The following is a 15700-nucleotide window of genomic DNA, read 5'->3' as shown; positions in this document are numbered from 1 at the left end:
TAGCAGTGGTAATTAATAGAGTGCTTCCTAATGACATTGCCTAAAGGAAGCATGTGCAAGGGTGAACAGAATCGGTCCTAGCACAGAGCCTTGTGGAACTCCATAACTAACTTTTGTGTGTGGAAGGTTCATCATGGACATGAAAAAAATGGAATCTGTCAGATAAATAGGATTGGAACCATTTTAACGCTGTTCCTCTGATACCAGTCACATGCTCCAATCTCTGTAATAAGGTGTTGTGGTCAATAGTGTCGAATGCAGCACTAAGGTCTAGGAGGACAAGTATAGAAACAAGTCCATTATCTGAGGCTAAGAGAAGATCGTTGGTGACTTTTAACAGTGCTGTTTCTGTACTATGATGTGCTCTTAATCCTGATTGAAAATCTTCAAATAGTTCATTCCTATGTAAGTGGTCTGATAGCTGCTTAGCAACAGCTTTTTCAAGGATTTTAGAAATTAATGGTAGGTTGGATATTGGTCTATAATTAGCCAAGACTCCTGGATCAAGACTAGGCTTTTTGAGCAAGGGTTTGATTACTGCAGTCTTTGGTAGGCCTGTGGTACGTAGCCTGATACTAGAGATAAATTTACCAAGTCCAATAAAGATGAGTTCATTAATGGCAGGGTGTCTTTAAGCAGTCTAGTCGGAATGGGGTCTAAGAGACACGATGATTTAGATGAAGCAACTACTGATGTAAATTCAGAGATCTATGGGAGAGAAGCAGTCTAAACATAAGTGAGGTCTTACAGATGATTCAAGAGCTACTGTAGTAGAAGATTCATTTATGACAGCTATAGGAAGCATCTGCTGAATTTTATCTCTAATAGTTGTGATTTTATTTGTAAAGAAACTCATAAAGTCATCACTGCTGAGAGCTAAGGGAACACTGGGCTCAACAGAGCTGTGACTTTTTGTCAGCCTGGCTACAGTGCTGAAAAGAAACCTGGGATTGTTCTTATTTTCCTCTATTAGTGATGAATAGTATGCAGTTCTGGCTTTACGGAGAGCTTTTTTGTATATTAATAGACTTTTTCCAGGCTAGATAAAATTCCTCTAAATTTGTGGAACGCCACTTCCTTTCCAGCCTTCGTGATGCTGCTTTAAGGTACGAATATGTACACTGTACCATGGAGCTAATCTCCTCTGATTCACTAATTTCTTTTTCAGAGGGGCCACAGTATCAAGCATTTCATGCAGTGAGGCTATGATCAATTGCATTGAGGCTATGATCAATTTGATAGAGAGTAGGATTGAGGCAACTGCCCTCTACTGCTCGGGAGGGCGGACCCACGCCTGCCTGCGAGGCCGTCCTCCTGAACGGCTTCGGACCCACGTCTGCCTACGGGGCCGTCCGCCTGAATGGCTTTGGACAGGGGTCGATCCCCAGAGTGACACTGGACTCTGCCCTGTTTGGGCTTAATATGAACTTTGCTTCCCGCCCTCCCACCCCGAACTTTGTGATGGAGCTGTGTAGGCCGTCTGGGAGCCGGCCTTTTTGGGGGGGGGGTACTGTTAGGCCCCGAGTCTTGGTTTCCTGTTTTGTACTTTATTTTGGTCAGTTTCCGGTGTTCTAGTTCTGTTTGTGTTAATCCCAGTTAGCTTTGTGTCCGTGCTCATTAGTTAGATTATGTTCACCTGTGTCTTGAGTTGTGTATATATGTCCCTGGTTTTCCTTTGTTCCCTGCCGGAACATTAGTGACTTACCCCTGAGCTGAGTAGATAGTAACTCATGCTACCCTTGCATTAGTTACTCATAGTTACAGTCGCTCGAGGAGTTATATTAGTTTCTGTTTCCCTGCCTGCCTGCCTGCCCGCCTAGTAGCGGAGAATACTTTGTGTTTTGCCTAAACCCTGACGATCCGGGGAGAATAAAAGCCTGCAGTGTCCGGCATTTGGGTCCTTTTCACTCTTTTCCTTCACCACCGCCACGAGGGCGCAACAATCTTAAATTCAAAAGTTATTAAAGAATGATCTGACAAAACAGGATTTGGGGGAAAAACTATTAAATGTTCAATTTCAATGCCATAGGTCAGAACAAGATCAAGGGTGTGATTGAAACAGTGGGTGGGTTTATTAACATTTTAAGTGAATCCAATTGAATCTAATATAGAATTAAATGCAGTGCTGACACTATTATTTTTAACATCTACATGAATGTTAAAATCTCCCACTATAATGACTTGATCTGAACTAAGCACTAAATCATATAGGAAGTCTGGAAATTCAGTTAAAAACTCTGAGTAAGGGACAGGTGGACGATTCACAATGACAAGTAGAACTAGTTTTTGTGTTTTCCAGTTTGGATGTGAGAGGCTAAGAGTGAGGCTCTCAAATGAGTTATAATTGTTGTGAGGATGAAAGTTTAATAATAAGTTTGAGTAGAAGTTTACAGCTACTCCTCCACTTCGACCTGTGCTTCGAGGCACATGACAATTTTTATGACTGAGGGGGGTTGATTCATTCAGACTGACATAGCCCGGTTTCAGTAAGACAGAGTAAGTCAATTTTGTGATCAGTTATCAAATCATTTTTTCTGTTTAATCTGTTGTGTCTGTCAAATCCCAGTCTGTCCCGATGGGATGTAACAATGCAGAATAAACATCATACTCAATTTCATAGATTATGGTTAATTTATTTTTTAAAAATGACAATTTGTGTTTTCCTCAGATTGTATTTGAAGCCATCCGAGGCCCATCACTACGAAGTGATATTGCTATAGATGACATCCATTTTAAATGGGGACCATGTGACGGTACAGTATCATCATCCTATCTATTTCACTCTGAACAGCTTGTTTCTCACTGTCACCTCGTAGTCACATTGTAGGTTATCACCACATTAAGTATAATAATTTATGTTGGCTGGAATGGCCAATATGAATGGTTGATTCCGATTAGAGAACAAGGACACTGGAGTCAGTTATTCTTGAGAACATTTAATTGCATTTGTTGCATTTATGATTATTCATAGGTGAACATGTGTGTGTGTGGTCTGAAACTAAAGAAAAGAGAAAACAAATTATAATAAAACAATGTATAGCACAAATGCAGCATAGTTTCACTGAAATACTGATTTCATAGAACTCTAGTTACAACTGAAACTTAAGGAAGCGCTGCTATGCCAATTAAAGGATTAACAGCCTTCCAACAAACTGGAGATCAATAGTGAACCACTAACTGAAACGGTTTTAACATGAACATCTGGTGACTTTAGTGCACAGAGAAGAAAGACAAGCAACCGTAGTTAAGTTTTAGCAACATATCATGAGCAATTATTTTCATTCACTACCGCACACCAAAGATGGCACGGAATAGCTTAGTGCATCTAATATGTTACAATAAACAAGGCACGGGCAGAAACACAAAGGATTTTTGTTCCCGTTTAGGTCAGTTCATACTTTTCTCATCTACCTTTCTTCAAGGGTTTGCCTGATTCCATGTGGTGTATATTCTGTTATCTCCCAATGTCCATGAACGTTCTCTAAAATGTTATATCAATGTCAAAACTAGAGGGCACAAACGCGCAGGGTGAAAAACATACACCTTTTGGTTCAAAGTTTGGGGGTGGGCTCATGGCTGTTTCAGTTAGCAGATATTATTGGCTGATGGCTCCTACTGTTGTGATTGGGTGTGTCTGAAATTGCATGCTTTCTTACTATATAGCAGAGCTGTAGAGAAAACAGAGTAGCGACACTCTTATCTCGCTGCCGTGTGGTCACATGGTTCAAGTTTGTAATACTCAATTCATGAACAAACATGGGTGCTTTATGTAAATGTATGTTTATTATTAGTGAAACCACCCTAAACATACAGCATAAAGAACATAGACATGTTTCAAAGACTGATATATATATGATACTAACATAGATATGTTTTTCAAAGAACTTGTTCATGTCTATTAAACACATGGAAAAAAAGAACAAAGAAAAAACACAAGTTCCCATTATTTCTTTCTTTGCACTGAGCCAGTTGCTCAAACAGACAAGCCTGTTTAGGTTTTCAGATGACAGGGCAGCTTGCTTTTTCTGAACAACATGCTCTGACAGTGAAAACAATCTTTCACAAGGTATGGATGTGGCAGGTGTTGCTAAATATTTGCAGACATCATTTTGTAAATTAATTTACTGTTCAAAAGACCTTTTTCTTTCTCCATTTCTGTTTGCTGCTGCACTCTTTACTGTCTGTGGCTGCATTTTCCATTTCTCCTACTACGGGCTAGTTCACAGGTCAAACAGGAAATGTGCAGTGAGTTAATCGCGCGTTAATAAAATTTGTGCTGTTAAAATGAATTTTCACACTTTAACTATGATTCCACAATCATATATTGGATCTAGAGTGGTGGAGTGACAACAGTATAAGTCTATTAGTTTTTATTTTTTCGAGGGAAGTCTAGGCCATGGTGTCATATGCAGGCTAAATATATGCTAGCATCCCTTACCCCCATTACTCTGCATGTACTTCTCCAGCAGTATTATTTGTGAATTGTAATACTCTATTAGTTTTGGCCTTACTAGGCGTTAGTTATGATTGGCTTCTTAAGATCTGCCTAAATTCCTTACGAACATTATCTTCTTCCGCTTATCCGGGACCGGGATACCCAGACTTTCTTTTCCCTGGACACTTCCTCCAGCTCATCTGGGGGAACACCGAGACGTTTCAAGGCCAGCCAAGGCCAGCCAAGTAACATAATCCCTTGGGTCCTAGTCTTGGGTCTTCCCCGGGGTCTCCTCTTGGTGGGATATGCCCGTGTAGCCGGTCTGTCCTACTTCTGGCAAACCAGCTGGAATTCTGCGTTGTGTTTCAGTCAAAGGGGAATAAAGAGAGGACCACTGCTGTTCTGCCAACCAGGAGGGATTTATTTCTGTTCGAATAAAACAAAAAACACACAGACTTCTGGTAACCCTGCTTCTCCATGCATGTCACTCTCCTCAGCAAAGCCCTCGGCCAACTCCTATGTTGAGTGCCATATAATCAAATTTTGATAAATTAAAATAAATCAGTATTGTCTGTACAAATACAATTCCACATTAAAAAGAAAAACTTACCCACTGGTGGCAGTTATATTAAACACATATACAATGAACTACAACATAAATAATGTAATTATTACAAAACAAATGTAAACCAAAGAGCGACGGAGCTCACATACCTGTTCGAATAAAACAAAAAACACACAGACTTCTGGTAACCCTGCTTTTCCATGCACGTCACTACAATACAAAAACTCTCACAATACAAAACATGAACAGATATTTCGTTTTTTTCCCTTCCGTAGTTTAACATTTTAACATTTCACCAAGGGAGCGCCCAGGTAACTCACCTCTCCTCAGCAAAGCCCTCGGTCAACTGAGGAAAGTAGCGCGGAACAAATCGGAAGTGACATCGGGGGTCAAAAGTAACGCAAGTAAAGTTTGTCAAAATAAAAGCTCCTTTGAAAATAAAATACATATTTACATTATACAAACAAAAACGTACATTTCTAACAAAAAGGGATTGGAGTTTTGGTGAAATATAAATCAAATCAACATATCTGTTACATTCACCCCGCCTAGATTACACAAAAATCCAGACCGTACAGTTGAATGAATCAACAGGAACAACAGTTAATCACATGGCATGAACTACTGAAATCCATAGACTCTAGACATTACTATCGGCTATATGAGCCACCTACCACATAGGTTCAGAGAGAACATAAGGGTGATCAAGCCTTACTCCCTCCTAGATTGATATGATGCCTTTTACACCATACATACTCCCTGCCATCTTCAAACAATATCCTGCATATAAAACCTTCCTGTCATAATGCTGTCACCTACATAAATACGAACTTACATATGCAAAACAAACAAAAATTTCAAGACAGACTTATCCCCTTAAAACAGTGTGAGCAACGACTGAGACCTTCTGGTAACTGAGTTCACTATCTGCCTGAAGTCAAAAGGCTTTTGGACCATAGACTCAATAAGTCGGTCTACCCTTTTCCTGACCCTACCCACCCGGGTCCTAACCACATGCTCTTCATCATGAGTATCTGTGACTGACTCTGGGTGAACCAAAAGAGGCTGAGTTTTTCCTAAGTTCAGGTGTGTGCCTCTTGTCTTTTTGTTGTAACCCTGTGCTTGTTTGTCTTGTTCCTTGATAGCATGTTTCTGGGCGACTCCAGCTGCCTCGTGAAGATGTGACAGGAGTGTTCTAACATAGCTGCTATGATCAACAACCACTGGATCATGCAAAACCTGTTTAAACATTACATCGACAGGGAGCCTTGGAATTCGGCCAAACATGAGCTGGAACGGCGCATATCCTGTGGTTTCATGTACTGTTGTATTATATGCAAAGGTTAGAGTCTGTATCTGCTGAGGCCACTGGTGCTTCTCTCTGAGAGGTAGAAATCGAAGCATGTTGCCAAGTGTTCTATTAAACCTCTCAGTTCCTCCATTCCCCATGGGATGATATGGTGTTGTGTGTGACTTTGACACTCCTGATAGTTTAAGTAGTTCAGCTATGAGCTCACTTTCAAAGTTTGCTCCCTGATCAGAGTGGATTCGTTCAGGGAACCCGTACACACAAAAGATATGATCCCACAGCTTCTTTGCCACCTGTTTTGCAGTCTGATTTGTACACGGTAAGGCATGAGCCAGCTTTGTAAAGTGGTCTGTCACGACTAGCACAATCCACTGAACGTTGCCTACTATCCTCCGCACTCCAGAAATCCAAGCATACTAGCTGCATCGGGGCAGAGGTTCCGACGCTTTCAAGTGGGGCTCGAGTGGAGGGGTCTGGCGTTTTGGCTAGAATACACCTTCGACAACACTTGACATAGTCTCTCACATCAGAATCCATCTTTGGCCAGAAAAATCGCTGTCTTGCCAGATGCAATGTCCTCATCTGTCCCTGATGTCCAGCGATATCATGAATGCCATGCAACGCCTTTTCCTTGAGTATCTCTGGCAGGACAAACTGGTGTCTCTTTTGTTTGCTGAGAGGATCTCTGGTGATCCGATAGAGGACTCCATTTTGGGTCTTGAGTCTATCCCACTGTTTAATTAGCAACATAGCTCTGCCATCCAGTCCTGTTCTCTCACGCCTAGAAGGCCGTCTCTTTCTGATCACAAAAGGCATGATTTTGGAAATAGTTGGGTCAAGCTCTTGGCTGCGCTGGAGTTCTTCTAGTGTGAATACAGGTAATGAATCTTGTCCTGGTGGTAACAGATTCTGGACAGACTGAATCAGCTCCACAGCTCTCGTTTCAGCAGCTACATCCCATTGGTCATGAGCATCAAGAATAGCCTTAACATCCACAAAGTCACACGGATACCTGGAAGAACTACACTGAGACTTTCTCCCCTGGTGACACTGGACCTTCAAACGAAAGGCATCTTGAATCCCATCATGGCTAACACCCTCAGCCTCGGTAAGAAGGCGGCCATACTGCTCTGTGATGAGCCGATGACCGACTGTCTTTGCAAAGGGGTCTCTGCTGAGTGCATCAGCCACTATGTTCTTCGTGCCAGGTATGTGTTTCAAGTCAAATGTGTAAGGAGCAAGCTTGGACACCCAGCGTTGCTCACATGCATCAAGCTTTGGCTTTGTCATGATATAGGTAAGGGGGTTGTTGTCTGTCCATACTGTGAAAGGATGGCCTCTTAACCAATGACTGAACTTCTCACACACACTCCATTTTAAGGCTAGGAATTCTAGTCTATGGGCTGGGTACTTTCTCTGAGAACTTCTCAAGGTCTTACTGGCAAAAGCAATGGGACGTGCCTTTTCTTCTCCAGCTGGTATCTGTGATAGTACTGCACCAAGCCCATCCAGGGAGGCATCTATGGACAGGATTAGTGGCTGGGAGAAATCTGGGTGTTTGAGAACAGCACAGTTCAACAGTTGTTCTTTAAGGTTAGACAAAGCATCAGCACATTCATTTGTCCAATCAGAAGGTTTGAGTTTCCTGTATGAACCAGCGTTTGAATTTTCTTTCGCCTTCCCCCTTCTCCTTTGCCCAGCAGTAAGAGCAAAAAGTGGCTTGGCTATGGAAGAGCAATGTGGGATGAAGTGTTGGTAGTAGAATACCATTCCAAGGAAGGATTTTATCCTCCTCACTGATGGTGTACAACCATCGTTCTTCATCAGATCAACCTCTGACATTTTGGAGATTACCTCGACTTTTGCTGGATCTGCAGCAACTCCATTACTATCCACAATGTGACCCAGGAATTTGACTGAGGATAGCATCAGGTGACACTTCTTTGGGCTCAGTTTGAGGTTATGAAGCCGCAGTCGTTGGAACACCATCTCCAACCTCTCCAAAGCTTCCTCTTCAGTTGAAGCAAACACGAGTAGATCATCGAGGTAGCACAATAAACTGCTGAAGTTCAGGTCTCCAAATATACTGAGCATCATTCGCATGAACGAGGCTGGACTATTACATAGGCCCTGTGGCATTCTGTTATACTCATACAGCCCCATCGGGGTTGTAAATGCCGTGTATTTCTTGTCTTTCTCTGCCATCGGGATATTATAAAACCCTGCGGTCAAATCCATTGTGCTGATGTAGGTATTCCCACCCAGGGCAGCCAGACAATCTGATTGGTGAGACAGTGGGTGTGCATCCTTGAGAGTCCTTGCATTCAGCCACCTGAAGTCAGTGCAGATCCTCAAGCTTCCATCCTTTTTCCACACTAATACAAGTGGGGAGGCATATTCACTTACTGACTTTCTTATTATGTCCTGTTCTTCCATGTCAGACAAAACCTGACACAGTTTTTGGTAATGGGCTGGGGGTACTCGTCGATAAGGAAGGCGAAACGGTCTCTCGTCAATGAGCCGGATGCGATGCACGAAGCCCCTCGCCTCTCCACAGTCCAACATGTACTTAGAGAAGATGTCATGGTACTTTTCCAGCAGATTAACCAACCTTGCCTTCCCTATTCGTCCAGCATAACAGTGATCAATATCAATATCACCAAGCCCAGCCTGTTGTAGTCGCTGTCTGAGATCTATGGGCTCAGTATTACCAGACTGTTTCTCCAGTTCAGGTTTTTCATGTTGTTGAGTACCCTGGAAAACCTCAAAATCCTCTACAGTCAGACAAGGAGACACATCTGCTAGCTTACTGTTTCTTTTCAGAGTAATGGGCTTATCTGACAAGTTAGAGACTTTCATGGGAATCCATCTATCACCCCACAATGGTGTGATGACTCGGCCAACCATGATGTTGCGTGGCATAGAATTTGATGAAGTTGGCTCAACAATAACTGTGCTGCCTGCCGACATGGGGACATTATTTGGGAGCTTACCCCAGATTAGATGCTCTTGTCTTCCTAGCAGGGTGACTGACTGGCGGAGCTTGATGGTCCCAATCTTGTCTGGAGGCTCCCCACCCCTCCACTGGGTAGAGTTCGCCATAAAATCAATAAATTGTTCACACTCCGAAGGAAAACTGCCACTGGAGACAAGACTGGTCACTTTCAGCTGGTGCATTAGATATCTGATGACATTTGTGCCTATAATCAAGTCATCATGCTGGCTGGGCACTACAAGGACAGGAACAATACAGGTTTCTCCATACAATTTCATCTCCACTTCATAGATCCACTTGGCTTTACTCTGTGTTCCACCACAGCCTAGCACTACGATCTCCTGAGTGAAGGGAATGGGTTCTGTGAGTACACTGTCACTTAACATCTTCTGTTCTGCTTGCTCGCTAAGTGTGCAGGCCAAAGAGCCTGAGTCAAACATCCCCTGCGCCGGGAATTTGTTGTTCAGGGTAACAGGTGTGTAAAACAGTTCATTAAATGGGCCTACTCTCTGTGTGTTTTGCACTATTACTTTAGCACCAGTTGGTGCCATTGCACATGCACTTATATGATGCTGCTTAATGCTATCACTGCTGAGGGTCTTTTCTTCTGCGCCCACACATCCCCTCACCCAATGTGGGCCAGCTAGTTTAAAGGCTGGGTGGCCTGCTGACTTTGACATGGCTGCCGATTGGGACAGTTCCTTTTAATATGGTTCGGCTCGAAGCATGCCAAGCACAAGCGTTTCTGTCTGCAGTGTGTGAGGGTGGAGTGCTCCAAGGATCCACAGACCCTGCAGGATCTAAGCTGAGACTGACCAAAGTTAATTTTGTCCACAGTCTGGTTGTTGTGTGATAGAGCACGGTCAAAGAGACTGATCAACATCTTCATGCAATGATCATCACAGGTTGGTCTGGTTATTACATTTTTCTTGGTTTGTGTAGGTAACTCAACCGTTTCACCTGCAGTTACAGGGCCATCAAGAGAAGGGAACTGAGCATGAACTGTAATTGGTTTAGGGTGTTTTGATTTGAACAGCAGTTCTTTCATTTCAATTTGGTGGCGATCAATGCGCTCCTGAATCTCACTGGCTGTCCATCTATCTGGCGCTTTAAGCTTAAAAATGGCAGCAAGGGTGGGGTCTGGGCAGTATTTAATAAACATCATTGCTGCTTCTTGGCAAGGATCCTCGATGCGCCGTCCGAACCTCTTCAGGCCCTCCTCTGCTGCATCAACTGCCTTATTCAGTCGAACCCAGTACTCTACAGGGATCTCACCTGCTACTGGAACTGTGCCATAGAAATCGGCCATGGGCATGCATGAATAAGCCACCTCACCAAAATGTTGTTTGAGAATGTCATAAACTATACTTGGGTTCTCTTGAGGCTTAAGAGAGGGACTGCTTCTCAGGGTTATCCTAACAATATCCTTAGCTTTGCCCATTAGTTTAGACATAATTTTGGAGTACTGCTCCTTCATGGGTGTGGCTCATTTCCTGAAGTACACCTCCATTAGCTCCTCCCACTCACAAACAGTACTTTCGTCCGACCCATCTCCTCTGAAGACCGGGGGTTCTCTCACATCTGACTGTAGAACTAACTTCGCACCAGTTAGATTGAGATACGTGGTGTCACTTGGCGGCTGGTCCACACTGCTCTGAACTTGTGGGTGGCTCACACTTTGTTCTTCACATTCCCTCTTTAAGTGATCTCTTATGGTCTGCCCTACTTGCTGAGAAATATGTGTTATCAGGCTAGTCAGAGCCGGATCAGTTGTGGCTGGGATATCTGAAAGTGTATCACTTTGTCTGGGGCTAGAAGCTACATGATCATGTGTGCGAGTGGAACAGAAGGCTGGTGAATGTATATTACTTGCACCTCAAACTGGTGTAGGTGGTAGCTCACCAATAAATCTCTCCCTACCAATAGCAAAGCTAAAACGTTCAGATAAAACATCATCTCTGTCTGTCTTACTACTAACGTGTGTCATTTTCAACCCCTTTTACACAATGAACCGTACACAATAAAATACCTGGGTGACTAATTACGCTTAAAATGAAAATGCAGAGTAATTTACCAGAAAACAGCAACAGATGTCTCTCTTTTTCAATACCAGTATCTATCCTAACATGAGCACTGTGTGACATGCAGCAACGTCCGGTGACCAAGCTGGCGTCGATCCACAGCTCCAGGAACCACGATGGATCATCGTCAGAGCCGGATCATTGAAGCAGTGTAGAATCTGGGTCACGGCACCACTGTAGCCTCTGTCCTACTTCTGGCAAACCAGCTGGAATTCTGTGTTGTGTTTCAGTCAAAGGGGAATAAAGAGAGGACCACTGCTGTTCTGCCAAACAGGAGGGATTTATTTCTGTTCGAATAAAACAAAAAACACACAGACTTCTGGTAACCCTGCTTCTCCATGCACGTCACTCTCCTCAGCAAAGCCCACAGCCAACTCCTATGTTGAGTGCCATATAATCAAATTTTGATAAATTAAAATAAATCAGTATTGTCTGTACAAATACAATTCCACATTAAAAAGAAAAACTTACCCACTGGTGGCAGTGTTATGTTAAACACATATACAATGAACCACAGCATAAATAATGTAATTATTACAAAGCAAATGTAAACCAAAGAGCGAAGGATCTCACATACCTGTTCGAATAAAACAAAAAACACACAGACTTCTGGTAACCCTGCTTTTCCATGCACGTCACTACAATACAAAAACTCTCACAATACAAAACATGAACAGATATTTAGTTTTTTTCCCTTCCACAGTTTAACATTTTAACATTTCACCAAGGGAGCGCCCAGGTAACTCACCTCTCCTCAGCAAAGCCCTTGGCCAACTGAGGAAAGTAGCGTGGAACAAATCTGGCTCCTCTCAATGTGGAGGCTCTACTCAGAGCTCCTCCCGGGTTACCAAGGTTTTTTTAGATTAAATTATTAAATACATTCTTAATGATACAAATTCATCTGACCTTTTATGCTATTGTTTTCCATATTCATTTATTTATTTTTGCCCTATTGCCAAAAAAAATGAAAATGCAGAAGCAATTCACTGAAATCTCACAGACATGGGAAAGGGGGGAGATAGTGTTGTTCAGTTATCGCTCAGGCAACTTGAGAATGCCAACTGCTGTTGAACAGCAAAGCAGAAGAAGAAGTAGGAGAAGAGGAACATTGCTGTCAATTTTAAATGAACACTGTGCTTTATGTGCCTTAATTCAGTTTTATTTGTATATCGCCAAATAGCTGTTTAGCAACAGCTTTTTTAAGGATTTTAGAAATAAATGGTAGGTTGGATATTGGTCTATAATTAGCCAAGACTCCAGGATTAAGACTAAGCTTTCTGAGTATTTCCCATCCTTGAAAACCGTCTTCCAAAAACATGTTTGCCAGGTTCTGCTGGAGGTTTTTTCTTCTGTTAAAGGGAGTTTTTCCTCTCCACTGTCGCCAAGTGCTTGCTCATAAGGGAATTGTTGGGTTTTTAGTTTTAGTTTTTGTAAAGTGCCTTGAGATGATTTGTATTGTGATTTGGCGCTATACACTGAATTGAATTGAATTGAATTGAATGTTTTTTCAATTACAACAGTTGCACACATTTTTAAAATGTTTTTTATCCAGATACAACAAACTGCTGTTCTTATTGTTGCCATCATGTTTTTTAGTGTGCAGACTGTATGTGGAATGTGTTTGCATTCACATATCCCTGATCTTAGTCTGAATAGAAATGCATTTACAGTCCGCATCAGGCCACACACAACAGAATTCTAGTTCTTTTCCTTTTAAAACCAGACTTTGTAATAGTTTTGATATTTGTCTGTTGTGTGTTAAAGCAACACTTTATGCACGGTTTTACTGTATGAGTGGGACTATAATATTTATGTTGTCTTGTCCTACAGATCCTGGTGACATCGCTCCATACTCAGGCTTCTCAGAGTATTTCAATGAGATTGATAACTGAGACTGGTGGGAAATCTTTCTGTATCGTTGTATACTGTATTGCTTGTTATTTTTCAGAGTTTGGATGGCTGACTTTCAAAATTGCAAATGTGAGCTCTTTGTCAAGACAATTTACAAAGTTGTTGAGCAATGCCTATATTACAACCATGTCTTTAATCATACTGTACTGCTCTCTGTCTTCCTAGTCCAGTAATTTCAGCACTTCTGCAATGATTCTGAATGTTTCTCTGTTCAGAGTACAAGGTAATGGAATTGTATTAGACATAGGGCAATGACCCTAATTTAACATTATCCAATTACGTCTCACAACAGTCACACATTCTTTTGACACTAAATTACACAACCACAAGGCCTGTTGACATTTTCAGTGGGTACAGAAAGCATTCAGACCCTTTTAAATTTTTCACTCTTTGTGTCATTGCAGCCATTTGCCAAAATCAAAGTGTGAATCAAAAATATGAGTGTCACTGCAAAGGGTCTGAATACTTATGACCATGTGACCATTTCAGTTTTTCTTTTTTAATAAATTTGCAAAAATTTCTACATTTCTGTTTTTTTCTGTCAAGATGGGGTGCTGAGTGTACATTAATGAGAAATAAAATGAACTTTTTTGATTTTGGCAAATGGCTGCAATGACACAAAGAGTGAAAAATTTAAAGGGGTCTGAATACTTTCCGTACCCACTGCATGTATAAATACCTGTTTTGTCATTCACTTTTAGATTAAGGTATGCAATAGGTAATAAAAGATAGGTATTTCAGTCACTGTGGCTCTGTTGCCCTGCTTCAGCGAGTAATCACAGTCATCTAAGTTACAAATATATGCCGTTTTGATAGATTTTTGAAAGGAAACCTAGCATTATGCCTGCATAAAAACAACCCTGTCTCCAAGAATTAATAAACTGGTTTCCTAATTACAAGTGGTGGAAACTGAACATAATCGCTGTCTGGATTATGTTCAGAGGCAGTTTTTTTTCATATGAGCAAAAGTATTGGAACATGTGACTGACAGGTAAGGGCAGGAGTGAAGGTATTACAATCTACTGTAAGTACTTGCAGGAGACATCAGGAACAAAAGTACAGAGGCTACACCAGAAGATGCAAACCACTCATTAGTAAGAAGAATAGAAAGGCCAGACTGGAATTTGCCAAAACGTACAGACCAGCCTCAAAAATTCTGAGATGAAGTTTTATGGACTGATGAGACAAAGATGAACCTTTACCAAAGTGATGGAAAGGCTAAAGAAAGAAAGGATCTGCTCATCTGTGAAACACAGTGGAGGGAATGTCATGGCTTCTTCTGGGACGAGCTCATTATCTTCATTGATGATGTAACACATGATGGCAGCAGCAAAAGGAACTAAGAAGGCTACAGAAACATTTTGTTTGCCAATTTAAAAGAAAGATGCAACCAAACTGATTGGGAGATCCTTCATCATGCAGCAATGACCTAAAACAAGTTGTTGTGTTGTTGCCAAAACAAGAAAGGAGTTCATCAGGGGCAAGAAGTGGAAGGTTTTAGACTGGCCAAGTCAATCTCCAGATTTAAACTCTATAGAGCATGTATACCCCCTAAAACAAACAACTGAAAGAGACTGCAGTGAAAGCCTGGAAAGGCATCACAAAAGAAAAACAAAAGTTTGGTGATGTCAGTGGGTCACAGGCTTCATGCAGTTATTGCAAGCAAAGGATTTGCCACTAACCTCTTAAGCCTTATTCACTTTAATGTATGTTACATCTGTTCCAATACTTCTGCTCACCTAAATATTTGGTGTTCTGTTACAAATAATGCAATCTTATAAGTTGTGTATCTGATCCAGATGTAAATACCTGGAAATAAAAGCTGAAATGTTGATCTCTTGTCTCATATTCATTTTTTGATGTCAAACCCAAATGTTTTCAGTCTACAGCAAAAATGAAGGAACTGGCCTCACTGTTCAAATACTTATCTATCTCAGAATATAACAAAGATTGTGATATTTCTTTGCTTCAAACTTCACTTCCACAGTGACAAAGGATTTGAGATTAGCTTTTGTCTTAAGTCAAAATCTAATGTCATATTGACACTCTTTAATTTGTACATCAGCCCTTTTCATGGCTTGGATTCAGTGAGGCGCTGGAAACCTTCCCCAGAAGTTTGATGCATGATGATTTATTAGTATCAGTTGTTTTGCAGTGTTACTGCAAAATATTCAGCCAAACCTGCCAGAACTCTGTTTGCATTAGTGACAAAATGTGATTCAGAGATTGGTAATTAGGCTCTTTTCTGTTTTTTAGGCTCTGTATTTCCTGTTGCTATTTTAACAATGACTATCACTACTGTTTCTGAGATGTTGGACCAACCATTTTAGGTAAAAACAAATCATCTGATAAAAACAGTAAAAGGTACAAATAGTTTTATCTAGATAACACAGTATATCATACT

General features: G+C 41.4%; 1 protein-coding gene across 2 annotated transcripts in view; it reads left to right on the top strand.

The window, feature by feature from the left end:
- Positions 1 to 13620, top strand: part of mamdc2a (MAM domain containing 2a) — an 80685-nt gene extending 67065 nt beyond the window's left edge. For both annotated transcript variants that reach the window (XM_026311933.1, XM_026311915.1), the window contains 2 exons: positions 2669 to 2753; positions 13216 to 13620. In XM_026311933.1, the coding sequence (XP_026167718.1) occupies positions 2669 to 2753; positions 13216 to 13277 (147 nt within the window). In that variant the 3' untranslated portion in view covers positions 13278 to 13620. The remainder of the gene's footprint in view (positions 1 to 2668; positions 2754 to 13215) is intronic.
- Positions 13621 to 15700: the final 2080 nt, after the last annotated feature.

Source organism: Mastacembelus armatus, unplaced genomic scaffold (assembly GCF_900324485.2).
Source record: "Mastacembelus armatus unplaced genomic scaffold, fMasArm1.2, whole genome shotgun sequence".
NCBI classification, from domain to species: Eukaryota; Metazoa; Chordata; class Actinopteri; order Synbranchiformes; family Mastacembelidae; genus Mastacembelus; species Mastacembelus armatus.
Note: the sequence above shows the minus strand (reverse complement) of the source record. Positions and strands in the feature narration are given on the sequence as shown.